The sequence below is a fragment of the Rhineura floridana genome, chromosome 6 (genome assembly GCF_030035675.1).
Source record: "Rhineura floridana isolate rRhiFlo1 chromosome 6, rRhiFlo1.hap2, whole genome shotgun sequence".
Lineage (NCBI taxonomy): Eukaryota > Metazoa > Chordata > Lepidosauria > Squamata > Rhineuridae > Rhineura > Rhineura floridana.
In genome coordinates this window covers 135,724,328-135,751,056 of record NC_084485.1, presented here as the reverse complement: position 1 = coordinate 135,751,056, position 26,729 = coordinate 135,724,328, and the positions used below count along the sequence as shown (strand labels likewise).

The window sequence follows — 26,729 nt, the reverse complement described above, 5'->3', positions numbered from 1 at the left end:
CTGCCTACAAAAAGATTAGCTTCCTCTGATTTCAATGGAAGTCGAAGGTTCAGATATTGCTGGAGGAGGAGAGGCAGAGTGTAGCATCCTAGCTTGGTGGGAGTTTAAGTTTGCTGTGTGCCTGAATGCTACAGTTTTAAAGAGCCCAAATGTTCTGTAAATTCTGTTCTTATGTTTTGTTGTGTTTCTTTTTCTGCTTTGTGTTCTAGTGAAAGTGGTGTTGATGAGGATGAAGATCTTTATGATTGTGTTTATGGGGAAGATGAAGCTGATGAAGTCTATGAAGACCTAATGAAAGCTGAAGCAGCACATCAGCCTGTATGAGTCACAATTATTGAATTTGGGACAAAATCTTAAACAATAGTGGCAATAAATTAGTTAGGCCACAATCCAAGCAACACAGAGTGCATTTAACTCTGGTGATCTAAAACGGAGTGCAAAACATCCTTAAGTCTGTCTTGCTGAAGTCAATGGGACTTAAAAGTGCTGAACTTTGGCTGGATTTTGCCCTGAGTGATTTTTAATGAAGAGTTTTTCATTGTTTTATAAAACAAACAAGTAAATAAAACTAGATAAGTTTGAATGAATATTAAATAATAATTTTTAATATTCCTTTTTGAAAATTCTCTTTCTACTAAAACTACACTGTTGTCCTGTAATTTGGGAGAGGGTTTCTTTCTTAGGGAAAAAACACTTCCGTGTGCAGATATTGTAGTAGTTTAATTTGATTATTTTATTTTTTACATTTATAGGCCGCCTCATAGCAAAAAGTTGCAGGGCAAAATCAAAGTTAGGTATAATATAATAGCAAACCATAAAATCAGATGCAGCATAGAATTCAAGAGTGGAGAACAAAACCACTAAAACTTTTTTAAAAGCCTGGAAAAATAAAAAGGCAATGCTGAAATGATAACAACATAGCCACTAGGTGAGCTGATTGGGCAGGGCATTCCACAGTCAGGAAACCACCACTGAGAAGGTCCTTTCATTCATCTGGTACAGCCCAAATTATAAAACTAAAAGGATTTTGTTGCTGATTTATCACAAATACTGACAGTTTTCAAAGCGATATGTTCTAATAGGAAAATATTCTGAATCAGCATGTGTCATGTCTACAAATAACTTCTTGTTGACTTGGCAGAAATGTCCTGAAAATGACATAAGAAGCTGCTGCCTTTCCGAAATAAAACAGACTGAAGAGAAATACACAGAAACATTGGAATCAATTGAAAAGGTAAAGTGACTTGATAAAATGATCCCGAGCACCATTCCAGTTTGGGAGGGTTGAAAGAATTCAGGAAGGGGACACATGCATTGCAAGTTTCAAAACTCTGCTCTTGGATATACTGAAGATTAATTTACAGAACAGCTTTGTTAAGAGTATCTCTTGCAGTTATTACATTTATATATCTCATAAGAACAGCCGTATTCCCAATGAGGAAAACAGTCACGTGCTTGCCCTTTTAAAAACAAATTGGCTGGTAAATCTTGTCAGTTGGTCCACTTAATTTTAATTTCCAATATGTGTGCCTTGAGAAATAAACAAAATAATTCAAGGCCCTTGCAGTTAAAAGTGCCTAACCACTCAGAGCCTTCCCATTGTGTCTGTGGAGGATCCACTGCTCTGGACATGCCCCTTTTCAGTCAGCTTCCATTGTAGATCAATAATAGTACAGAGGTAAAAGATTTGTAGTGGAAACTTCAAATCTGAAGTTTGGAGTGGATGTGGGTGATTTCAAGGGTAGCAGACCCCAAAGTTTAGGGCTGCTTACGCTCTTGTGAGACCATTCCCATCTCACCCAAATGCCCAGGGAACTGTGACATACCATTGTGCAAGGTTGCCTCTGGAAGGAGAGTAAAAATGGTGGCTTAGCGCCTTTGGAAATCATGCTGTAGCATAATGTTTGTGGTATTTGGGGGACCAGCTGTTGACCACCAAAAGGAATTCTCTTTTCACTGCTGCCTCTGGTGGTGACAAAAAGAAAAAGAAAGAAAATACAAGTAAGTGACCCACTGTTGCCACTGCAATTGGGTAGGCAGCCTCAAGCCTTGGAGCAAATTTTGCCTGTATCTCCCTGAAACTGCCACCAGTGAATTGGGGGAAAAAAGCAGGTTTTGAATAATGCTGCCATCTCTTTTGCGGTTGATCATTCAGTCATTCTTATTGCAGAGACATATCTGAATTACTTGATTGGGATGCCAAATTGCACCTCAGTATGTGTTCAAAGGATGAAGCCTGTTGCCTTTCTGCATGTGTTATTATTGTGAATGCCTCTTTCAAATAGGAAGGCACATTGAGATCAATGACATGCAAAAGCACAGAGGATAAGTTTCACTTCAGGCCTGTAATTCTTACTATACTTGTTCTAAAACAAAACTTATTTTGTCTGTAAGAATGAAATGTGCCTCCAAATTTAATTCAGAAAAATATGTTCCTCAACTATCAGAAGTTTGGGAAATACTGGTTTATATCCATCATCACTTAGTGTGTTGAAAGCTCCAGTCAGCTGGCTTCTGATGTAGGCACTCATAAGACATATCTAACACACAGGGTGGGAGGGAGGGATGACTGTACCTTACCCTCTCTAAATAGAAATTACATATTCAGAAATGTTCTTTGCAATGGTGGCAAAATATATCAATGTGATTTATGTTTATTTTTCTCTTACAGTTTTTTATGGTGCCCCTGAAAAGGTTTCTGACCACATCAGAGCTTGAGACAGTATTCATCAACATTGCCGTATGTAATGCATAAAAAGACAATTGGAATTATGTTTGTCATGTACTTTTTGGTTGAAAGCTACAAGATACTTTTAGGGTGAAGACAGATGTGATATACAAAGAAGCTTCCTTCTGGTTTCACAGTTTAATAGACAGATGGGCTTGGTTAATTTAATGCTGGCTCAGCTGTCAGCCTTACCCTCTTCTCGCTTGCCTGCTCATTTGCTTGCTGCGGCCTCTTCTCTCTGGAGAAAGTTCAGAAACTCTGCTGCTGCCAGCTGCCTTAGATGGGAAGATCCCAGCATGTAGTGAGAGGATTGCACTGCTCTTACCTCTGTTTTGCTGTATTATTATTTTTTGGTGGGGCGGGGGAGAGAAAAGATGAGAATAATCCTTTCATTTCATGCAAGGCTCCAGTGGAAGGGAAAAAGGGACACAGCTTCCTCTTGTCTCAGCCACTCAGCCCCTAGTTGTTTTGTTAACTTGGTTCCTAGATGGAGGAGGAAGTGGTGACAGGTGAGTGAGTAGAAGAGGCAAAACGGGAGGCTGAGCATTTGATTCACCAACATGCATATCTCTCTTTTCAGATGTGAGTGAGTGTACGATGGTATTATGGAGAGAAGAGGAGGGTTGATGTTTGTATCTCACTGGTTGCAGCTCCATGTTCTTTTCTACTGCAGTTTGAGTCACTCTTGCTATAGCCTGTTTGTCTTCTTGCTCTCTCTCGCTCTCTGTATGTGTGTGTATTATTTTGTAAAAATGATACCAGTTTGTGAATCTTTAAAAAAAATCACTATTTTAATGACTTCAGAGATGAACACCTCTGTTACTTCTTCTTGATGAAAGAAACTTGATCAGATACTGGGAAAAAGTGAGAAGCTGATGTGGTCAGATGATGGGTGTGATGGAGAGTGAGGAACATCTTAGATATTGGTCCACAGCTCTCACCTCCCCCACCTCCTAGCTTATAGCCTCTAAACTCTATGGGATATAGGGTTGTCAGGCTCAGGGCCTGAGACTGATCCTGTATCTTTAGAAGAGAAAGTCAGCCAAGTGTAGGTGTTCTTGCAACACTGTAATGGGAAAAACCACAAGGTGGAATTCTCTCTTCTCCCTGCACAACTTTTAAAGATACAGAAGACCTCTTGGTTGCCAGGCCCGGCCTCCAAGATCAGTCTCAGGCCCTAGACCTGGCACCCCTAGTGAGATACCTGCCTGATAAGAGCCTCCCTTTTAGAAACCCAACAAAAACACACTGGACAGTACAGATTATGTTCTTCAGGAGGGATGCAGTAGCCGTCTGGTGGAGCACTGGCACAATACAGTCTTCATGCAGCAACTTTTTCAAAGCTTAGCAAAAAACAGGACACACACAGACACAGATGCACACACACACAGAGATATATATCTTTTTGATCTGGGGAAACAGTGTGGTGGATAACCACAATTTTCTTTTCTTGTTTGTGCAAATACTGTGGAATAGAGCTACAATACTGTGTGTCACTGAAATAGCAGAAATGCATAAGCGTTGTTTCTACAAAAGTAAGGTAAAATCAGATCCCCCCTCTGTGTACCTAGCAGCTCGGTTGCTGCAACAGGTGAAATACAGCCTTTTCCAATGCATTTGTTGCTCAGGAACCAAGAAACCAAATATCAGAAGGATCTTAGGATAGATATAACTAATGACTGAATGTCATTAAAACAAAATTCTGGTTCCCTCTCATTCTTTATATACCAGACAGGCATGTTTTTCAGGGCCAGAGAAAAAAATTCCCTTTGATATCCCATGAGGATGATTAAAAAACATTTCTGTACTGCTTTCAATTAGAAATCCTGAAGTGGTCAACAGCTTCATATCATACAAAAAAAGCAAACAGCACAGGCAATAATCAGGAATACAGAAAGACCGCAATTTAGTGTTTACAATTAGTGAATGCCTGAGTCAAGAGGTTTGTTTTTAGCAAATGTTGGAATCATGCTACCATTGGCGCCTTCCAAATAACTGAAAGTGGTGGTGGTGGGGAGCATTCCAAAGGGTAGTCACCACCACAGAGAAGGCCTGCTTCTTATTATTTGTTGTTGTTGTTGTGCCTCCAAGTCTACTACGACTTATGGCGACCCTATGAATCAGTGACCTCCAAGAGCATCTGTTATGAACCACCCTGTGCAGATCTTGCAAGTTCAGGTCTGTGGCTTCCTTTATGGAATCAATTCATCTCTTGTTTGGCCTTCCTCTTTTTCTACTCCCTGCTATTTTTCCAAGCATTATTATCTTTTCTAATGAATCATGTCTTTTCATGTGTCCAAAGTATGATGACCTCAGTTTCATCATTTTAGCTTCTAGTGATAGTTCTGGTTTAATTTGTTCTAACACCCATTTGTCTTTTTTGCAGTCCATGGTATCCGCAAAGCTCTTCTCCACCACCACATTTCAAATGAGTTGATTTTTCTCTTATCAGCTTTTTTCACTGTCCAACTTTCACATCCATACATAGAGTTCGGAAATACCATGGTCTGAATGATCCTGACTTTGGTGTTCAGTGATACATCTTTACATTTGAGGACCTTTTCTTGTTCTCTCACAGCTGCCCTCCCCAGTCCTAGCCTTCTTCTGATTTCTTGACTGTTGTCTCCATTTTGGTTAATGATTGTGCCAAGGTATTGATGATCCTTGACAAGTTCAATATCCTCATTGTCAACTGTAAAGTTGCATAAATCTTCTGTTGTCATTACTTTAGTCTTCTTGACGTTCAGCTGTTGTCCTGCTTTTGTGCTTTCCTCTTGAACTTTAATCAGCATTCGTTTCAAATCATTACTGGTTTCTGCTAGTAGTATGGCTTCGTCTGCATATCTGAAATTATTGATATTTCTCCCTCCAGTTTTCACACCTCCTTCATCTTGGTCCAATCCCCCTTTCTGTATGATATGTTCTGCGTACAGATTAAATAAATAAGCTGATAAAATACACCCCTGTCTCACACCCTTTCCGATGGGGAACCCATCGGTTTCTCCATATTCTGTCTTTACAGTAGCCTCTTGTCCAGAGTATAGGTTGCACATCAGGACAATCAGATGCTGTGGCACCCCCATTTCTTTTAAAGCATTCCATAGTTTTTCATGATGTACACAGTCAAAGGCTTTGCTGTAATCTATAAAGCACAGGGTGATTTTCTTCTGAAATTCCTTGGTCCGTTCCATTATCCAACGTATGTTTGCGATATGACCTCTGGTACCTCTTCCCTTTCTAAATCCAGCTTGGACGTCTGGCATTTCTCGCTCCATATATGGCAAGAGCTTTTGTTGTAGAATCTTGAGCATTACTTTACTTGCATGGGATATTAAGGCAATAGTTGGATAATTACTGCATTCCCTGGGATCCCCTTTCTTTGGAATTGGGATGTATATGGAACGCTTCCAGTCTGTGGGCCATTGTTTAGTTTTCCATATTTCTTGACAGATTTTAGTCAAAATTTGGACTGATTCAGTCTCAGTAGCTTGTAGCAACTCTATTGGTATGCCATCTATTCCCGGTGATTTGTTCCTTCCAAGTATTTTAAGAGCAGCTTTCACCTCGCATTCTAAAATTTCTGATTCTTCATCATATGGTTCCTCCGTGAATGAATGTCACCCTGGCATCTCTTTTATAGAGTTATTCAGTGTATTGCTTCCATCTTCCTTTTATTTCATCTCAGTCAGTCAGTGTGTTTGCCTGTTGATTATTCAACATCCCTACTCTTGGTTTAAATTTTCCTTTCATTTCTGTAATCTTTTGGAACAGGGCTCTTGTTCTACCCTTTTTGTTGTCCTCTTCTATTTCTATACAGTAACTATTGTAATAGTTCTCTTTGTCCCTACGTACTAGTCGCTGTATTGTTGCATTTAGGGTTCTAACTGTCTTTCTACTTTTGCTTTTGCTTTTCTTCTCTCTTTAACCATTTGAAGAGTTTGTTCAGTCATCCATTGAGGTCTTTCTGTCTTTTTAACTAGAGGTATTGTCTTTTTGCATTCTTCTCTGATAACGTCTCTGACTTCATTCCATAGTACTTCTGGTTCTCTGTCAGCTAAATTTAAAGCCTCAAACCAGTTCCTTATTTGATCTTTATATGCCTCTGTGATGTTATTTAAATTGTATTCTGGCATTATGATTGCTTTGTTGGTTGTCTTTAGCTTTACTCTGATTTTCAATACGACCAGTTCATGATCTGTACCGCAGTCTGCTCCTGGTCTTGTTTTTGCAGGAAGTATGGAACTTCTCCATCTTCTGCTACCAATTATATAATCAAATTGATTCCTATATATTGACCATTTGGTGATGTCCATGTCTACAGTCGTCTTTTTGGTTGCTCAAAAATGTGTTTGCAAGAAACAAATTATTGGCTTCACAGAATTCAATAAGTCGGTCTCCTGCTTAATTTCTGTCTCCTAGGCCCCATTTCCCCATAATTCCTCATTCTTCTCTGTTCCCTACTTTTGCATTCCAGTGCTCCATGATTATCAGCATATCTTGTTTTGGTGTGTGATCAATTTCTTCCTGTACTTCTGCGTAAAATCTCTCCAATTCCTCTTCTTCTGTGTTTGCCGTCGGAGCATAGACTTGGATGATGGTTATGTTGATAGGTTTCCCATTTAATCTCATTGATATCACTCGCTCAGACCTTGCGTTGTAGCTCCTAATTGCTCTTGCTACATCACTTCTCACTATTAAAGCAACCCCATTTCTTCTTAATTTCTCATTTCCTGCATAAATTATTTTGTAGTTGCCTGATTGAAAAGGTCCCATTCCCGTCCGTTTTAGTTCGCTCACACCAAGTATTGTAATGTTGATTTGTTCCATTTCTTTCTTGACAATTTCTAACTTTCCCTGGTTCATGCTTCTCACATTCCATGTTCCTGTTGTGTGCATCGTACATCTCCGGACTCTTCTTTCGCATCTGTGCACATCAACCTCTGGGCTTCCTTTCGGCTTTGACCCAGCTGCGTCATTAGTCACAGCACTACTCGTACTTGTCCTTTGTTCTTCCCCAGTAGCTCGGTGAGTGCCTTCTGACCTGGGGGGTCTCATCTTCCAGCACTATGTCGTGTTGCATTTTGGATACTCTGTTCATAGGGTTTTCGTAGTAAGAGATATTCAGAGGTGGTTTACCATTGCCTTCCTCTGAGTTTGGATGCATCTTAGTCTGTGTTTCAGCTTTGACCATTCCCCCTTGGGTGCCCCTGCTAGGAGTCTAGCCTCTTGGTCTAGACTCCTGACGTCATTGCTTTTAGCTTCTTCAACACTCTCAAACTCTGTCACCATGTTAAGGTGTGCATTTGAAGAGGAGGGTGTGCATCTGAAGAGGAGGCCTTATTATTTAGGCATCTATAAAATGAGGAGTCAGTGTTGTTGGGTTCTGGAACAATCAGCTACCTGGTAAGTGAAGTGTTTGTATGCGTATGTGTGTCTTGAGCAATGCCTGCATGTAGGTGAATATGTGTGAAGCAGTGGCAGCTGTTGGGGTGCCAAGATAATTCAGGACAGCTCTGTGATTATCACTTGTTCAGTAATGTACCTGAGGGATACAGCTGTGGATAGAAGCCTAGTGCTATTAAGTGCACCTGTTATGCCTTCCAAAGATATTTCTGGCCATGCGAGCACTTGACTATAATCTCTTGAAAGAGAGAGAGAGGGTGTGTGTGGGTGTGTGTGGGTGTGTGTGGGTGTGTGTGGGTGTGTGTGGGTGTGGGGGGGGCATACCTTCTGTTGTCTTATTTCAGTTGTGCAGATCTTTGTGAATATGCATCTGTATGTTTCTGGAGACACCTGAAAAAGTATGTGCAATACCTACACACACTGCAAATAGAAATGTTTATTGCTTTCCTACTCTGCTTGTCTCAGCACCTTCTGCTTCTTGAGGAACACATTAAGATTGCAGTTAGCTTGGATGCTATTAAGCTGTCTTACTCAATGTGCAGAATGAATGTTTGTTAAAGTGCTGGGGTGTGAATCATTAATTCTTTTATCTCCAAGACCTGGAGCCGGTATAATACTAACCACTGTTAAGTGACTACCTGGGGCTACATGATGTGTTGTTTGTTTTTCTTTGTGTCCCTCCCTTCTTACAAGTTTAAATACATCCTATCCCCTATACCTGGATCTCTCTTTATGAATGCGGGGGCACTCCTAAATTCTGTTGTAAGAATTGGATTTGATTAGGCATCTGAGAGGGAACTTGGTTTGTTTTAGCTGGAGTAAACACTAGCCACATGTAAGAATGGACCTGGGCAGAAGGCGGGTAGGGGAATGGGAAGGAATCTTTGTAGCCCGCACCCTTAATCCCAGGTCTGCACCAGGTCCAATACGTTGTTTGACTTAAAACGTGATAATATTACCATAGAGTAAGAGGGGATGGTGTTTATATTACATTTTTTAAACATTTGCAGTTTAAGATTAATGGATAGATATATAATTGTGCATATTCAGGATATCATTATTGTACCACCTTTATGATCAAAAGATCTAATGCAATTGTAAGTCCTTATTTCTGTGTCCAGCACGGTAGTTCTTTTGCCCTAGTAATGATTTCTACTGAATCAATCCATGACTGATTTTACTGCATAATTTACTCTTTTGATAACAGTGGCTTTGCATGGTAGCACCAAAACTCATTATAGAAATTTTACAGGTAACCTTTTTGTTTTAGGATTTGGTGAAAATCCACAGAAGTTTAACACAGGATATTCATGAATCCATTGTAAACAAAAGTGACCAGAACCTGTATCAAATTTTTATTAGCTACAAGGAAAGGTAATAACTCTTTAAAAAAGCACAATGCCAATACCTTGACTATAAGCTATTAATATTCCTTTATCCATTAGATATATTCTGTTTTATGTAGTGTGCTTTTAGAGAAATGGTATTGAATTTTTACTATAACCATAATAGTACGTGTAACATTATCATATAGATGATGAAGTGCTTTAAATGTGTTGAAAGCTAAACTGAATTTCATAGAAAATTATTCTGTAGAATATGCTGTGTTTGTACCCTGGCAGATTTTGGTACTGTTTTCTTTTCACAAGTATATGCCCTTTTTTGTATATCTCAAGGAGCAATAATACACATCTTGATGAATATGCCACAAGCCTCTCAGATGTTAACTATTTTGACAATCTGAGTATAACCAGGAGCCAATGACCAGTGCAAAACACTGTTAGTCCTCCCAGGGCAGTCTGTGCTAAGGCATCCATTCTTTCACCTTCAGTAGCTTCCCATCATACCGTATTCCCCAAATTGTAGGGGGAATAGATCGTTGGGAAGAGAATAGCATCAGCAAGCCTTTTCACTACTAATTTCACTCCTTCCTATGAATACCAAACAGGGGAAGACATATGGAAAAATTGTGTATTCTGATTCTTAGGCATCTTCTGTGCTGCTTTTGTACACCTGTGCTGATCTTTTTGAGCTGATCTACATATTCAGAAATAGCTTTGAAGCATAGAATTTTTAGGATTGTACCATTTCAGAATACATGTGGGATTAATTTAAATGCTGTCCTATATTTTGTTTTGCTTTTTAAAGACACAGCTCCATACACAAAGTAAGCTAGCATGTTTTGGGCAAAGCCTAAGATGAGCTTTTCATAGACTGGGAGTTTTTGATGCTCCCATGATATGCAGTTATATGTTTCCTTCTACCAGCATTATGAAGAGGAACAGCCCCAGTTGGGTTGTACAGCATATGTCTGTATAGCTCAGTTTTCATTTATATTAGCTTCCAACTGAATTCACACCTATGGTGAGACTGACAGCTGACAATGGCAAGAACTAGGAAAATTATTATTGTGGTTAAAAGAAGTAATTTTTAAGCCAGGAAAATATTAGTAAGAATAGCTTGTTGCACAAGGGAGTTTGAAATCATTGTGCTATCTTTTCTATAGCTTATGAAAATATGTCAAAATAAGCCTGTTCGATCTCTGTGACTATTGCTCTTTGTTTTTTTGTGCCAACATGTTGGTATCTTGACCTAAATGCTCACATAACTGTAAGCTCTAGAAAATGGGTATGCAGAGGCCTGCCATTGCCTTTAAAAAGGAGTCAATGTAATTAATCTGGTGCTAATGTATGCTGCTGAGTATTATTCATCACATCCTTTGAAGTCTGGCCATTAGCATAACAAATACTAATAAGACTTGTTCTGTTGCAAACAGTTTTTTGCAGCGGTATTTTAAGCTAATAAAATATATGCATTAAAGCACAGCACATAGTTTGAAGTGGATGGAGATTTTTAAGTACAATTTTGATTGCAATGAATACCTGTAGAGGCTGAACCACGTGTTTCTAAAAGGTCAATCTGTATGCTGTGATGGTAGTCAATGGAAACTTACTGGGTACATGAATGATGGAATGTAGCTGAAAACAGCTGTTCTTTCAGGGCTAGGATGCAGGTCAATTTCCCTATATGTCCAATAAAAAGACAAATCCTTGTGTTGAAACTGAAGTTGTTGGAATGCGATAAAAAGACTAATTGCTTGCTCTCTTTTTTCTTGTCTTGATTTAGAATGGTTATTTATGGGCAGTACTGCAGTCAGGTAGAGACGGCCATATACTGTTTAGATAACATCTCCAAGACAAGAGAAGATGTTAAGCTGAAACTAGAGGTATCACTGAAAATATTACCTTAATCTTAAATCTTGCAATGGAGACTGTATTCCAATCTGTGTCTTAATAGTTTATTTCTACAAAATTGAAGTTGTTGTTGTTGATGATGGTGATAATAATAATAGAATTTATGTTCCGCCCTTCTTCCAAGGCAGCAAATATAAACAAAACAATTTAACAAGAAAAAGAAAGGCATACTAAAAAGCACACTAAAATTTTGAGTTAGACCTAGGGTGCTTTCACACTGCACTTTATTCTGTTATTCTGACGATTTCTTACCTGGTAATTTGCGCATTATATTTCAGTTTTCACACGACATACCGGGTAGCTCCGGAATTCTGGTGGAATGTAGCGCAATTATAGAGCTAATTTCCACAATAAATGATACCCAGAAATAGTCCGTTAGCAAGGCTGGGAACCCAGAAGATCGCAGGAGTTTTTTGCTAGCTGCTGCCGCTCGTGTGACAGGTGTCCCAGCATGCAGTGCTTTCCCGCCCTTTTGTCACGCAGGTTTTGTTTTTTGCCTGACGAACATTGTACCGGTATTCCGGCATCGGCACAGATAGCAGCAGCATTTCCCACACACACCCATCTTGATACAACTAAAGCAATTTAAAAAGTCAGATCCTAAAGGGAGAGAGCTTGCATGGCGACAGGATGAGATCTTAGACCTCCTACACAGTGGGGAACAGTGTGCATGGGTGAGGGACGAAAACAAGCTGTGTGAAAGACAGTTCCACGAAATGCCGCTATATCGGCTGAAAAGTACTGTTCCTTATCGCAAGAGGTCCTGCAGTGTGAAAGGAATTTTAGGAATCGGGACAGAAGCGCTACCTTTTTAATCCGTTAAACTAGCGCTATTAGCCCCATGTGTGAAAGCAGCCCTGTATGGTGGTAGAATCCTGAGGTAGTAGAATTGATTATACCATTTCATACTGCATGTGTGGGATGCCACATCTGAATACTCCCCAATGGGGAAAAAACATACCCTTCCTTCAGTGTAAAAAACCAGATCAGGGATAAATGGTTTAATTAATGCATCCCACTTCTTGCTGTCATATCTTTCTACCTGAGGAGAGGTTGTTATACAAAAGTGTTAAAAACAATCCCCTGCCTGTTGTTTGAAGAGACACAATCCATTCTGTCACCTTAGAACTCTGCCATCTTGTTCCCACCTCATTCTGCGTAATGTGTGGCCTGAGACTGTGTATTCTAGCAGTCTGGAAAATTGGTCTGCCTGCTTTAAGAAAATTAAGGGTCTTACTTTACTGTATTGATTATACCAAGTCATATTGAAGTCTTCGTTTCTTTAATTAGGAATGTTCCAAAAGAGCTAATAATGGGAAGTTTACTCTGCGGGATCTTCTTGTGGTTCCAATGCAGCGAGTTCTGAAATACCATCTGCTGCTTCAGGTAATTCACCTTTACATTTTATAATTATGGAGACCATATTTGTGCTGTTTTTATTCATAGTGAACCGCTAGCTCAGGTTGCTGGAGCACACTTCTTTTTTGCCTAACAAGCACAAATATTGTGGAGGTTTTCCTGTAAGAACTGCAGTTGTGTTCATGCCACAGAGTGGTAGTTCTTCACCCTGCCATATTTAAACTGCTTTTCCTTGTTGGGTTTTTGTTTTCCCTTCAGAGACTATATGTTGTCTGGTGGCTGAGCAATTGCCTCTTACAATAATTTTAAAAAGCCATTGTGTGATGTGCAGCGTAGTTGTCTCCCAGAATCAGTGGTACCCCCACCCCCTGCAGTCTTAGTTTATACTTTTAAAAATTATTTTTATACTGCCAAATAATGAAAGTCCAAGTAAACATTGAAATGATAAGGCACAAAAATGCAACATGAAAATAAAATCTAAAAGAGAATAAATTTCAGCATCAGAATAAATCAGCAGTGGAGAATGATATCAAAACAATATATCTAAAAAGTAGCAAAAATATGTAAAATGTAAAAGCCTGGGAAAATGAAAAGTTTTTTACCTATTGCCAAACCGACCATAACTCATGTGCCAGTTAAGTTTTTCTGGGGAATGACTAGATCAGGTATGGGGAACCTGTCACCCTCCTTATGCTGTTGCACTCTAACTCCCACCACTAATACAAGACCCAACATTATATAAATAGTGTTAATACTGTACGTACAACCACATAATTGTTTTATACATCCAGTATTTATATTCAATATACACAATACCATAAACAGTGGAATACCAGTAAAAGTCACTTTCAACCTTAGGTCTTTTTTCAAGTTCATAATAAAACTAGCTTCTAATTTCTTCTTTCAATCATATTCCAGCTTGACTTGTTGCCAAGCACGAATCCTTCTCTTGTTTCGTGATAAATGTGATTTCTGCAATTTGCAGGTTCAGCCTGTAAAAATGCTTCCTACAAACCACACATTTCACTGCCACATATTTCACTGCTTAATATCATACTGTATATCATGCTTTTGATACCATCGACCATGGTATCCTTCTGGAGAGACTCACGGAGCTGGGAGTTGGAGGTACTGCTTGGCAGTGGCTCCGCTCCTACTTGGTGGATCGCCTCCAGAGGGTAGGGCTTGGGGAGTATGGATCGATACCCTGGACTCTCCATTGTGGAGTCCCGCAGGGATCGGTCTTGTCCCCTATGCTTTTTAACATCTACATGAAGCCGCTGGGTGCGGTCATCAGGAGTTTTGGAGTGCGTTGTCACCAGTATGCTGATGACACACAACTCTTATTTCTCCTTTTCATCTTCTTCAGGTGAGGCTGTTAATGTGCTGAACCGCTGCCTGGCCGCGATAATGGACTGGATGAGAGCTAATAAACTGAGGCTCAATCCTGACAAGACTGAGACACTGTTGGTGAGTGCCTTCTCTGACCAGATGGTGGATGTTCAACCTGTTCTAGATGGGGTTACACTCCCCCTGAAGGAACAGGTTCATAGCTTGGGGGTTCTTTTTGATCCATTCCTGTCTCTCGAGGCGCAGGTGGCCTCGGTGGCACGGAATGCGTTCTACCACCTTTAGTTGGTAGCCCAGCTACGTCCCTATCTGGAAAGCGACGACCTCGCCTCAGTTGTGCATGCTCTGGTAACCTCTAGATTGGATTACTGCAATGTGCTCTATGTGGGGCTGCCTTTGAAGATAGTTCGGAAACTACAGCTAGTGCAAAACGCAGCTGCTAGACTGCTGACGAGGACTAGGCGGTCCGCACATATAACACCTACTCTGGCTCGTTTGCACTGGCTACCTATCCATTTCCGGGCTAAATTCAAAGTGCTAGTTTTGACTTATAAAGCCTTACGTGGCGCGGGACCACAATACCTAGCGGAACGCCTCTCCTGATATGAACCTACCCATTCACTACGTTCAACATCTAAGGCCCTCCTCCGAGTTCCAACTCACAGAGAAGCTCGGAGGGTCGTAACAAGATCTAGGGCCTTTTCAGTGGCTGCCCCCGAATTATGGAACAGTCTCCCCGATGAGGTCCGCCTGGCACCTACACTTTTATCTTTTCGGCGCCAGGTGAAAACCTTTTTATTCTCCCAGGCATTTTAATCTATCTTTTAAGCTTTTAACGTATAGTAGGTTGTTTATTGTTTAATATTTATGCTCTACTGTTTTTGTGATTTTATTGTATTTTATCCTATGTTGTGCACCGCCCTGAGAGCCTTCGGGCTGTGGGCGGTATATAAATCGAATAAAATAAATAAATAAATAAATAAATAACCAATTCGAGATATCACTTACCACACCAAGCAGGTTCCTTTGTCATTCTGAAGCCATCTGAACAGTTTCTCTTTCTGTTTCAACAACCCAAGGAATGAATAAGCACAGATTCAAACTGAATTCATTTTATACATATTTTTGTACTCCAGTTCCCACCAGAACCAGCCTGTACAGCCAATGGTCAGGGATGGTGGGCGCTGAACAATATCTAGAGGGCCACAAGTTCCATTTACCTGGTCTACACATTGCATTGTATTGTTTAGTACAGCGGTGGGGAACCGTTTTGTCATTGATTGCTGTATTCTCTTGGAGATAATCTCTAGGGCAGCCTTTCCCAACCAGTGTGCCTCCAGATGTTGTTGGACCACAACTCCCATCAGCCTCAGCCAGCATTGCCAATGGTCAGGAAAGATGGGAGTTGTGGTCCAACAACATCTGGAGGTACACTGGTTGGGAAAGGCTGCTCTAGGGACTGCTGGAGGTAATCTCTCAGTGTTAGGGGGTGGGGCCAGAGCTACTCCTCATTTCACACACACCCCTCTATTTCTCAATATGATCACTCATTGTTTCTCTTTTTTCACTCTCATGAGGCAAAGTGGGAGAACAGTGAGCAGTGATGATGGTCTTAAGATAGAGACCACATGTGGGGAAGTGATGATCTTAACCTTTTCCTCCACCTTGTCACCTGCATGAAATTAGACCAAGAGCTGTAGCTTGTTCACCTGGTTTAGTATAATGCACTGAGCAAGTCAGTGTTATCATACTGTGAGTTTTCCCACCCATGATCTATGTCAATGGTATTTGTTGGCAAAAACAGAAAACCTCATGGCAAGATGGCCCTGACTTGTGTGGACAGATGGTCAACTTTCCCTAGGGATCAGGACATGGGCAACCTTTCCTAGGGATCTCAGTTCTCATGATGAGTGGAATGCCTAAAAGCTTGAAGGGGATGGAAGTGTGTGTATATGTGTGTGTGTGTGTGTGTAATCTCACTTTATGTCTTAGTAAAGCACTAAGAATAAGCAGCCACAGGAAAGTGTCCTTATCTGCAAAGATCCCCCAAGCCTGTTGGGCAATAACACATCTGACTGCATAATTCCCAGTTTTTAAAAAAATGAAAAATAAATAAATGAAAAAAATAAAAATCTGGTACATTCAGATAGTGCTACCAAGCTGAGGCTAGATGATGCTTTTAATGCATGCCTCTGCTCTATGTAGTTGAAGCTGGACAGGAATCAACCATTTCCCAGGCTATTTCCTTGCTGTGCTGGATTATAATAAAGCCATATTTATTTTGAATGCTTTCCATTATAACCCATGGAGCTCATGGTTTCTGTGCAGTTAGTCCTATAATGAGGCTAGAGAGTCTTATAAATATCATTTGATAGCTGTGCTGGGAGACTCATTAGTTCAGTTGCAAAGAAATATATTACTCTATTAGACTGTCAGCTTTGCTGATGCTTATAAAATGTCATTTAAAAAAAGAGCTTATACCTGTGCAAGAAGCAGCATTTCTGCATCTGCAGTGTTTTGTTCCATTCTGCATATCATGTCCCCTGAAATGCGTCTGAACGAACTCAGGTTGCCATTGCCAAAATTGTGATTTCCAGCAAGTTCTGTGATGAAAAATCAAAATAAATCCTACAGTTTAACTTTTATTTTAAACTACTTTATTATGGCTAAAATATAGTTTTGTGCACCACACTTTCCAAGCTGATGAGAAATTTCAGATGTAGCTTGGCCAGTTTGCTTGATGGACAGAGTCCTGGAAACTTATGTTGCATTTGTAATATCTATTTTCAAATGTGTATATTGAAGAGGAAGACTCAAGCCCTCAGTACTTGTCTTCAAAACATCAGCAGTTTCCCCAAAGCAATAGCATATCCTTGGAGTCCTCCCAAGTCTCCAGTTTGCCAACCAACTGCAAAAGATGTTAGTCTCCCATGCTGGCATTGTTCAACAGTGTTTCATTCAGTCCTCCACTCCAAATGAGAGGGGTTTGTTTATAGGGTAGTACCCACCAGCCATAAAAAGTTACAGGACACACCTTCAGATAGAAAACTATGCAAAACCCTTCAGAGAAGACCATTTTACAACTCCAAGAGCATGATTTGAAGCAATGTGTTAGATCCATACAACTAAGGCTGCAATCCAATAAAGTCTAAGGTGTCTAAGTAAGTCTCATTGGGTTCAATGAGACTTACTCCCAGATAAGTGTATATTGGATTGCAGCCTAAGTTAGTTGAATTTAAGTCCTACTGAAACCAATGGGACCTGCTAGTCATGATTTGTGTCTATTTCAATAGTAGCTCAGTTCCGTAATTTGCCCTGAGTGCAGCCCAATATCATTCCCCTTCTAAATGTTTTAAAACCTTTCCCCAGTTCATATTAAAGTACCATGCAGTGCTGCTTGAAGTATTTGTAGTCATTCCTGTTTAAGGCTGAAGTTTGAGGATGGGAAATTTTAGGGAGAAATGCTCCTTTCCAATTCTACCTTTTCCACTGATGCTTGAGAATGAAAAGATTCTTGAACTGTATCCCCTTTCAATGGAATCTCTGAATATGCAGTCCAGTAGCAGAGAAAGGGAACTAAATATGTTATACATTTGGTCGGTGAGGATAAGTTGGGGAATATTTGGCTTATGTGGTTTTTGGAGTTACATATAAATTCTGGAATATTTATAAATAAGTACAGGAAGAGTAACAATTTAGTGAGATTGGTATTGTTGTAAAAGTGAAACTAGAAAAATGAAGGGGATTAATTCCTTTTTTGGGGGGGTGGGATTTGAAATTTAGATAGTGTAGGTCACAGTTATATACAAAAGTACACAGGGTATTGGGGGGAGAGTATTTGCATCTCTCATTGCTGTTCTGTATATGTCTGTTTGGGGCACTTCCAGACTGTTGCTATTTTTGTGGGGGATATAGTCATATACTGGCAATTTCAGGTTGCACAATTAAAGCTGATTTGGAACTCTTGCACAACAAACCCACTTCCCCGAAAGATTGGACTTTTAGCAATAAGGCACTTGTTTGTCACAACATCATCTTGCCTCCCCGTAAACAAATCAGAAAGAATGCTCATTAAATAGCCAACATCATGTACTCTTCCTGCAAACAAATCAACATGAAATGGTTATCTGCATGAAACAGGTTATCTGGAGGCACCCTCCGCAGTAAGTCCCATTGATTTCAGTGTTCCTTACTCCCAGGTAGTGTGTATAAGATTACAGCCTCAGTAAGTGTATAATAAAGAAATGATTAGATGATATTCGTTTGGAGTTGTGACAGATTTCCATGAAACTTAACCCATGTTCTGAAATAAAAATTTATTCCATGGAATTTTGCCAGCTGAAACTCTGAGGGTGAAATATGAAATCTTTTAATCAGAAAATTATCTAGCAGGTTATTTTTCAGTTCCTTAGATTTGATACTGATATGTGGAGGGCAACATTCCTGATATGGACTTTAATAGTGAAAACTATGTCTTGAGTACAACCATGTGGGATGTAGCTTGTCCATCATATTCTAGGCAGAGCCTGGAAAAGTTACTTTTTTGAAATACAACTCCCATCAGCCCAATCCAGTGGCCATGCTGGCTGGGGCTGATGGGAGTTGTAGTTCAAAAAAGTAACTTTTCCAAGCTCTGATTCTAGGTTTCTACAGATAATGGGATCAGCCCACCATTTTCTTCCTAATGCAAAATGCTCCTCTTTTTAATTACTGATAAGTTCAGCAATTCCTCATTTGAATGAAAAAAATTATAAGCTGTCTTGAATGGCAGATAGCTGTCACAAAAAATATCTATGTTTTCTCCAACACAGGAGCTCGTAAAACACACTAGTGACCTAAATGAGAAGGCCAATCTAAAATTGGCACTTGACGCAATGAAGGTAAGTGTGACTTAATGGCTTGGTTGAGTAAACTCTCAACCAGGGGCTCTTGGATGACACTGATTATCTTGATCCGTTTCAATCCGGTTTTAGGCCTGGGTTTGGTACCGAAACAGCCTTGGTCGCCCTGTATGATGACCTTTGTCGGGAGAGGGACAGGGGGAGTGTGACCCTGTTGATTCTCCTTTATCTCTCAGCTGCTTTTGATACCATCGACCATGGTATCCTTCTGGGAAGGCTCATGGAGTTGGGAGTTGGGGGTAATGCTTGGCAGTGGCTCCGCTTCTACTTGGTGGGTCGTCAACAGAAGGTAGTGCTTGGGGAACACTGCTCGATACCCTGGACTCTCCATTGTGGAGTCCCACAGGGATCGGTACTGTCCCCCATGCTTTTCAACATCTATATGAAGCCGCTGGGTGCAGTCATCAGGAGTTTTGGAGTGCGTTGTCACCAGTACGCTGATGACACGCAACTCTATTTCTCCTTTTCATCTTCCTCAGGTGAGGCTGTTAACGTACTAAACCGTTGCCTGGCCGCGATAATGGATTGGATGGGAGCTAATAGACTGAAGCTTAATCCAGACAAGACCGAGACGCTGTTAGTGAGTGCCTTCTCTGCCCAGATGGTGGATGTTCACCCTGTTCTGGACGGGGTTACACTCCCCTTGAAAGAACAGGTTCGTAGCTTGGGAGTTCTTATCGACTCTTCCTTGTCTCTTGAGGCTCAGGTAGCCTCAGTGGCAAGGAATGCTTTCTACCATCTCCGATTGGTAGCCCAGCTACGTCCCTATCTGGGCAGTGACGACCTCGCCTCAGTCGTTCATGCTCTGGTAACTTCTAGATTGGACTACTGCAATGCGCTCTACGTTGGGCTGCCCTTGAAGACAGTTCGGAAACTACAGTTAGTCCAGAATGCAGCGGCCAGATTGTTGACGTGGACAAGAAGGTCTGCTCATATTACACCCGTTCTGGCTCGTCTGCACTGGCTTCCTATTTGTTTCCGGGCTAAATTCAAAGTGCTGGTTTTGACCTATAAAGCCTTACACGGCATGGGACCGCAATACCTGGTGGAGCGCCTCTCCCAATATGAAACTACCCGTACACTGCGCTCAAAATCTAAGGCCCTCCTCCGAGTACCATCCCATCGAGAAGCTCGGAGGGTGGTGACTAGAAATAGGGCCTTTTCGGTTGTGGCTCCCGAACTATGGAATGGTCTCCCCGATGAGGTGCACCTGGCGCCGACGCTGCTATCTTTTCGGCGCCAGGTGAAAACCTTTTTATATTCCCAGGCATTTTAATGCGTATCATTATATGTATTGTTGTGTTTTGTTACTGTTTGATTATTTATTGTTGGTTTGATTCTATTGTTTTATTGTATTTATATATTCCTGATTGCTCTATTTTATGTACACCGCCCAGAGAGCCCTTGGGCTTAGGGCGGTATATAAATAAAATAAAATAAATAAATAAAATAAATTTATTTTTCTGGAGAAAAGTTAAAATCTAGAATTGTCTGCAACCTGTTGTTTGTTTCTGCATTACTGCACACTGACATATATGTTTGCTGTTGTTGTTATGTGCCTTCAAGTCGATTACGACTTATGGCGACCCTATGAATCAATGACCTCCAAGAGCATCTGTCATGAACCACCCTGTTCAGATCTTGTAAGTTCAGGTCTGTGGCTTCCTTTATGGAATTAATCCATCTCTTGTTTGGCCTTCCTCTTTTTCTACTCCCTTCTGTTTTTCCCAGCATTGTTGTCTTTTCTAGTGAATCATGGCTTCTCATGATGTGTCCAAAGTATGATAACCTCAGTTTCAGAGCCAAATTGTTTTGTTTATAAACATATTTTCATCTTGATGTTTGATCAGAAAAGGCTCTAGAGCTTTTTGCTTGCCACATGCTCATTAACTTCAGTTCACTCGATTGCATTTTGTGTTTCCCATTCAAAGCACAAAGTATAATACAAACCTACATAGGAAGCTGATTTACACGGAGCCAGACCATTGGTTCTAGCTGAATATTGCCTACTCTGACTGGCAGCATCTCTCCAGAATTTCAGATAGGAGCCCCCCAGCCCTACCTGGAAATGTCAGGGATTGAACCTGATACTTTCTGCATATATAGCAGATGCTCTTGTGACCTATACCATTTATGTGCATCTCTAGCCTTATTCTCACATTTATATTTGAGTGAAAGCATGGAAGGAGAAGACCATCACACCATTATATTTGCGTTGCTGTGGGAAACTTTTTAAAAAGCTTTCATATCCAATTTTCAGTTTTCTAAATGGGCATATGAGCTATTGCTGTTTGATGCAGTTGGTTCCAGAGCTCTTAATTACTAGGCCTTTTTGGTTTTTAACTATTTTAAGCATACTGTGAAGCTTTTTAGGCATGGTTTCAGGCTGTGGTCTGAAGGCACATGAGGCCACTGCCTTGCTGAAGCTAAGCAGGTCCTGTTCTGGTCAGTGCCTGGATGGGAGACTGTGAGGCGTCCTTCCCTGGCTCTCCCTGTCAGGTTCCTACCTGCTCGTGGTTACTGCCTGTCTCTAGGCACTACCAGGGACTCCACCAGTCCGGACCGCTCTCTCTTATGATTTCTCTCCCCGCTCTAGCACAGATCTCAACAGATCCCCCTGCTAGGCAACCACCAGTAACGTCCCAATACTAGTATTCCCAGAGACTCTGAATACTGGTATTGTTATTCTCTTCACCGCTGCCACCATTTGTTACAGTTCCCCTTCAGCCTTGGTCATTACCTTACCCTCCCTTCTGGTCTGTGAAACCCCAGCCAAGGATCAGGCCTTTGGTAAACCAAATTAAGTATTTATTACAGATAACAAAGCTAACAAGATTAACAAGATTTCTTCTTAAGGCACATAAGCATATGGTTTTACTCAATACTAATCCGAACTCCACCTCCCTCCTGGTAAACAACTCTCTAAACCCCACCAAGCAATCCACTCTTTCTCTTCTCCCCCCAGATTCCACAATTCACCACCTCACATTCACCCAGATTTACCTGTCATCCTTTCATTTATACTGTCAGCCATTTTAAACATTCAGCCAATCATCAAGCATTCTATTGCCCATTCACTCCCCCTCCTCTTTCACTACTTACCATGTATACTCTAAACAACCAGCACTTACCATATATACACTAATGTATAGGAACATCACATTTCCCCCCCCTTAAACAATGGCAGAGTATTATTCCTGTTCCAGGATTTATACGTCGCGTTAACAAATAAAAGTCTCTATGGGGAAAATGTCTTTCTTTGTTCCTCTGTCTGGTCACGTCACTGCAGTCCCAGCCACTTGCCTGGAAAGTCCATCGGCCAGTACATTGTCCTTGCCTTTGATGAACTGGAAGTCCACTTGATAGTCCTGTAGGGCCCAGGACCACCTCTGCAGCATAGTGTTATGGTTTTTCATAGTCTGCAACCATAACAAGGCCCGATGATCCGTAATCACTGTGAATCTTCGTCCCCACACATATGGGCGCAACTTGTTCAGTCCCCACACGACTGCTAGGCACTCCTTCTGGACCGATGAATAGTTTTTCTCCCTCGGCGTCAGCTTGCGACTCAGATACGCCACTGGATGTCTGGTGCCTTCTCTCTCCTGCAGCAAGATGACTCCCAGCGCGAGGTCTGACGCATCTGTAGCCACGATGAATGGTTGCTCATAGTCTGGTGCTATTAATATGGGTCCTTGGCACAAGGCTTGCTTCAGCAGATCAAAAGCCTTCTGACATTCATCCGTCCATACCACACACTCAGAACACTTCTTCTTGGTCAATTCATGCAAGGGGGTTGCTATTTCCCCAAAATTTCTCACAAACTTCCTATAAAACCTACAGCCACACCTATAAATGCCCTAACTTGCTTTTTGGTTAAGGGGATCGGCCACGCTTGTATTGCCTCCACCTTGCTCCATAAGGGGGTGATTTTCCCACTCCCCACCTTATGTCTTAAATGGATTACTTCCTTTAGTCCAAACTGGCATTTCTTAGCTTTTATTGTGAGGCCTGCTTTTCTTAAGGCCTCCAATACTGTTGTCAGGTGTTGGACATGCTCAGGCACCGACTTGCTAAAAATGGCGACGTCATCGATATAGGCCACTGCAAAATCTGACATGCCTCACAACACAGTATTGATTAGCCTCTGAAATGAACTTGGTGAGTTCCTTAGTCCCATGGGTAAGGTCACAAACTCATATAACCCATCTGGTGTACTGAAGGCAGTTTTGGCTCTGGATTGCTCGTCTAGTTCCATTTGCCAAAATCCTTTACAGAGATCTAGTGTAGAGATAATGGTTGCTGCCCCCAATAACTCTAACATAGCGTCTACCCTAGGCATAGGATACACATCTGGGACAGTAATTTTATTGATTAGCTGATAATCAATGCAAAACCTTGTCGTTCCATCTTTTTTCGGAACCAGGACAATACTTGAGGCCCAGGGACTGATGGATTCCCTGATCACTCCTAATTCCAGCATCTCTTCCACCTCCTTTTTGATCTCATTCAAAACTTTCCCATTCGCATGGTACGGAACAGATCTGATTGGGGCATGATCTCCAGTATCAATGGAATGTATAACTATACTGGTTCGGCCAGGTTTGTTGCTAAAGAGATTCCTATAGGTTTTCAAAACTCTCAGAATCTCTTCTTTTACTTCCTCCTCTACCTCCTCTGACCATTCCACTTGATCTATCCCTCCTTTGTCTTTGCTTTCCTGTACCAAATCTGGAAGTTCAGGCCCACTTCCCTCAGGGAATAAGGTAACTTGCAACACCTGTGCATCCCTGGTATGGTAAGGCTTCAACATATTTACATGAACCACTTTGCTTTTGTTTAATTGGTCTGTGGTGATTACATACGTCACTGTGTCAAGCCTTTCTCTGATGGTATATGGTCCTTCCCAGTTAGCCTGTAATTTGTCATGTTTCCTGGGTATGAACGCCATAACCATATCTCCCACATCATACACACGTTCTCTGGCTGTTCTGTCATACCAGTAACTTTGCTTCTGTTGAGCTTGACTGAGATTCTCTTTCACCACTTCCATCATTTGTTTCACTGGTTCACATTCATCCTTTCTCTCAGCAGGCATCCACAGTCTATATAAAATCCAGTTCTCACACACAACTTGATTCCTCAGTTTGTCAGTGAAAGGAATCTGTTGGGTCAGAGCTTGTTCCTTTATTTGATTCAAACTGATATCTTTATGCAGCTCTTCCCTGAATTGATCTGCTTCTTCCCCACTTCTTCCCCAGAGACCACTTGATACAGTTTGTCTCCTTCAGCAGGCCTGCTAGTGGTTGCTATGGTGACCTGAGGCTGGTTAACAGATTCTACCCTGTTTGCTTCAGCCCCCCTTAATATGGCTTCTTTTTCTCTGCCAAGTTGCTGTCTGGTCACTACATAGATCTTTCCTTGGGCGCCCATTACATCCCTTCCCAGTATTACTGGTTCTTGTTGCTGGGCATTAATGCCTACTTTATATCGGCCCTCTCGGCCTCTCCAAGTCATATCCACCAGGGCCACAGGCAAACTTTCTGGTTGACCTCTCACTCCATGGATAGTCAGTTTCCTGAGGTAATATTACCTCAGATTTTATTAAATCTGGCCTCAGTAATGTCTGAGCGGCACCAGTATCAAGCAATGCCCAATAATTTGCCCCTTGTACACTCACTTCCTCTCTCAGACTTGAATCAAGGTCTGTTACTTCTGTCCAGTTTATCTGGCAGAACTGAACCTTTTTTGCTGTTTCTAAAGCCTTGGGCTCTGTTTTCACTGTCCTTGTCTGAGCAGGATTACTAATGGGGTTGGCAACCTCACATTGAAAATGTAGGTGCCCCGGTCTACCACATTTGTAGCATAATTTCTCCTCACTTTTAGGGTACACAGATCCACTCTGGACCTGCTCCGAATGGCGGACTCTCGCTGTGGACACATCCCTTCTGCCAGCCACTCGCTGACCACCCTCTCCCCGCCCTTCTGCGACATTGTAGCATAATTCTCTCACTTAGGGTACACTATCCTCTGTGTCTTCCCTATTCCCCACCAGCCTAGTCTTACTCTTGGTCCCCAGCCTTGCGAAGTGATCCGCCATCTCTGCGGCCTCCTGCACAGATGTAGGGGAACGGTCTTTGACCAGGAGCCTTATTTCTGGTGGTAACTGATGGTATAATTGATCCAGTATCATGAGGCTTTTCACCTCTTCCACTGACTGAGCTTTGGCACTACTCATCCACTTTCCAAATATATCCATCAACTTTGCTCCCAGTTCCACAAAAGACCTCCCTGTCTGTATCTGGCAATTTCTGAAAAGCTTTCTAAAATAATCAGGCCCCAGTCTGAATCTTTTAAACACTGCTTCTTTGAATTCAGCATAGGTGATGGGCTTGTCTGAGGGGAAATATTGGTATACCTCAGCCAATTCCCCTTTAATCAGATTTGATAAATACTGCATGTATTTATCTTCAGGTAGCCCCCACAACTGAGCTGCTTTTTCAAAGGTGCTGAGGTAAATTTGAGGATCTTGACCAGGCTCATAGACAGCAAAGTCCTTTGGAGTAATTTTTATTTTTGCTCCATCTCTCTCTTTCCTTGTCTCCTCAGAGTGAAATTTCTCTCTATCAAATTTTAACTTTTCTACTTGTAATTCAGCATCCAATGCTCGTTGCTTCTCCCTCTCCTCAAACCCCAATCTCATTCTCTCAATTTCCAACTCCCTCTGTTTTTCCTTCTCTGCACCTTCCATCCTCAATCTCTCAGCTTCCAACTCCCACTGTTTATCTTTTCCCTCAGCCTCCATCCTCAATCTCTCAGCTTCCAACTCTCTCTGCTTGTCTTTTTCCTCAGCCTCCATCCTCAATCTCTCAGCTTCCAACTCTCTCTGTTTTTCCTTCTCTGCACCTTCCATCCTCAACTTCTTTCTCAAGTACTCTATATAAGCGGGATTGCTTAAATATCCTTCTGGGGTCTCTTCTCTGACAGGTTGTTTTTGCTGGGCAGTTGCAAATCCTATAAGTGCTACCCTCAATTCATCTACCCCTTTACCCTCATGAGGTAAATTGAATGTTATGCACTTCTCCACCAGCTCCTCTCTTTTCATTTTTATGTATTCAGCCATGGTGTTTGAGTTCACTCACTCTTTGCCACACACTCTTTGCCACACACTCTTTGCCAGTCACTCTCACAAGAAATCTTGTTTTGTTATTTCTGTTTGCCACACAACTATTAGGGATTGTCTAGTATTCGTATCTCACTGCTACAGCCAACACCTGTGATGTAGTCTCCTTTGTCACCACGTGTCTTTGGGACTCTCTTTGGTTCGTATCTGGATTCTCTGTTGTTCGTATCCCACCGCTACTGACACCACATGTGAGGCGTCCTTCCCTGGCTCTCCCTGTCAGGTTCCTACCTGCTCGTGGTTACTGCCTGTCTCTAGGCACCACCAGGGACTCCACCAGTCCGGACCGCTCTCTCTTATGATTTCTCTCCCCGCTCTAGCACAGATCTCAACAGATCCCCCTGCTAGGCAACCACCAGTAATGTCCCAATACTAGTATTCCCAGAGACTCTGAATACTGGTATTGTTATTCTCTTCACCGCTGCCACCATTTGTTACAGTTCCCCTTCAGCCTTGGTCATTACCTTACCCTCCCTTCTGGTCTGTGAAACCCCAGCCAAGGATCAGGCCTTTGGTAAACCAAATTAAGTATTTATTACAGATAACAAAGC

The 26,729-nt window shown here is 41.5% G+C and overlaps 1 protein-coding gene across 4 annotated transcripts in view; it reads left to right on the top strand.

Annotated features, from left to right (window-relative positions):
• The window catches only part of VAV3 (vav guanine nucleotide exchange factor 3), a 259,303-nt gene that overhangs the window by 99,796 nt on the left and 132,778 nt on the right, over nucleotides 1–26,729 (top strand). For all 4 annotated transcript variants that reach the window (XM_061633875.1, XM_061633876.1, XM_061633877.1 and 1 more), the window contains 7 exons: nucleotides 210–318; nucleotides 1,142–1,234; nucleotides 2,672–2,740; nucleotides 9,402–9,505; nucleotides 11,258–11,357; nucleotides 12,676–12,771; nucleotides 18,906–18,974. In XM_061633875.1, coding sequence (XP_061489859.1) covers nucleotides 210–318; nucleotides 1,142–1,234; nucleotides 2,672–2,740; nucleotides 9,402–9,505; nucleotides 11,258–11,357; nucleotides 12,676–12,771; nucleotides 18,906–18,974 — 640 coding nt within the window. The remainder of the gene's footprint in view (nucleotides 1–209; nucleotides 319–1,141; nucleotides 1,235–2,671; nucleotides 2,741–9,401; nucleotides 9,506–11,257; nucleotides 11,358–12,675; nucleotides 12,772–18,905; nucleotides 18,975–26,729) is intronic.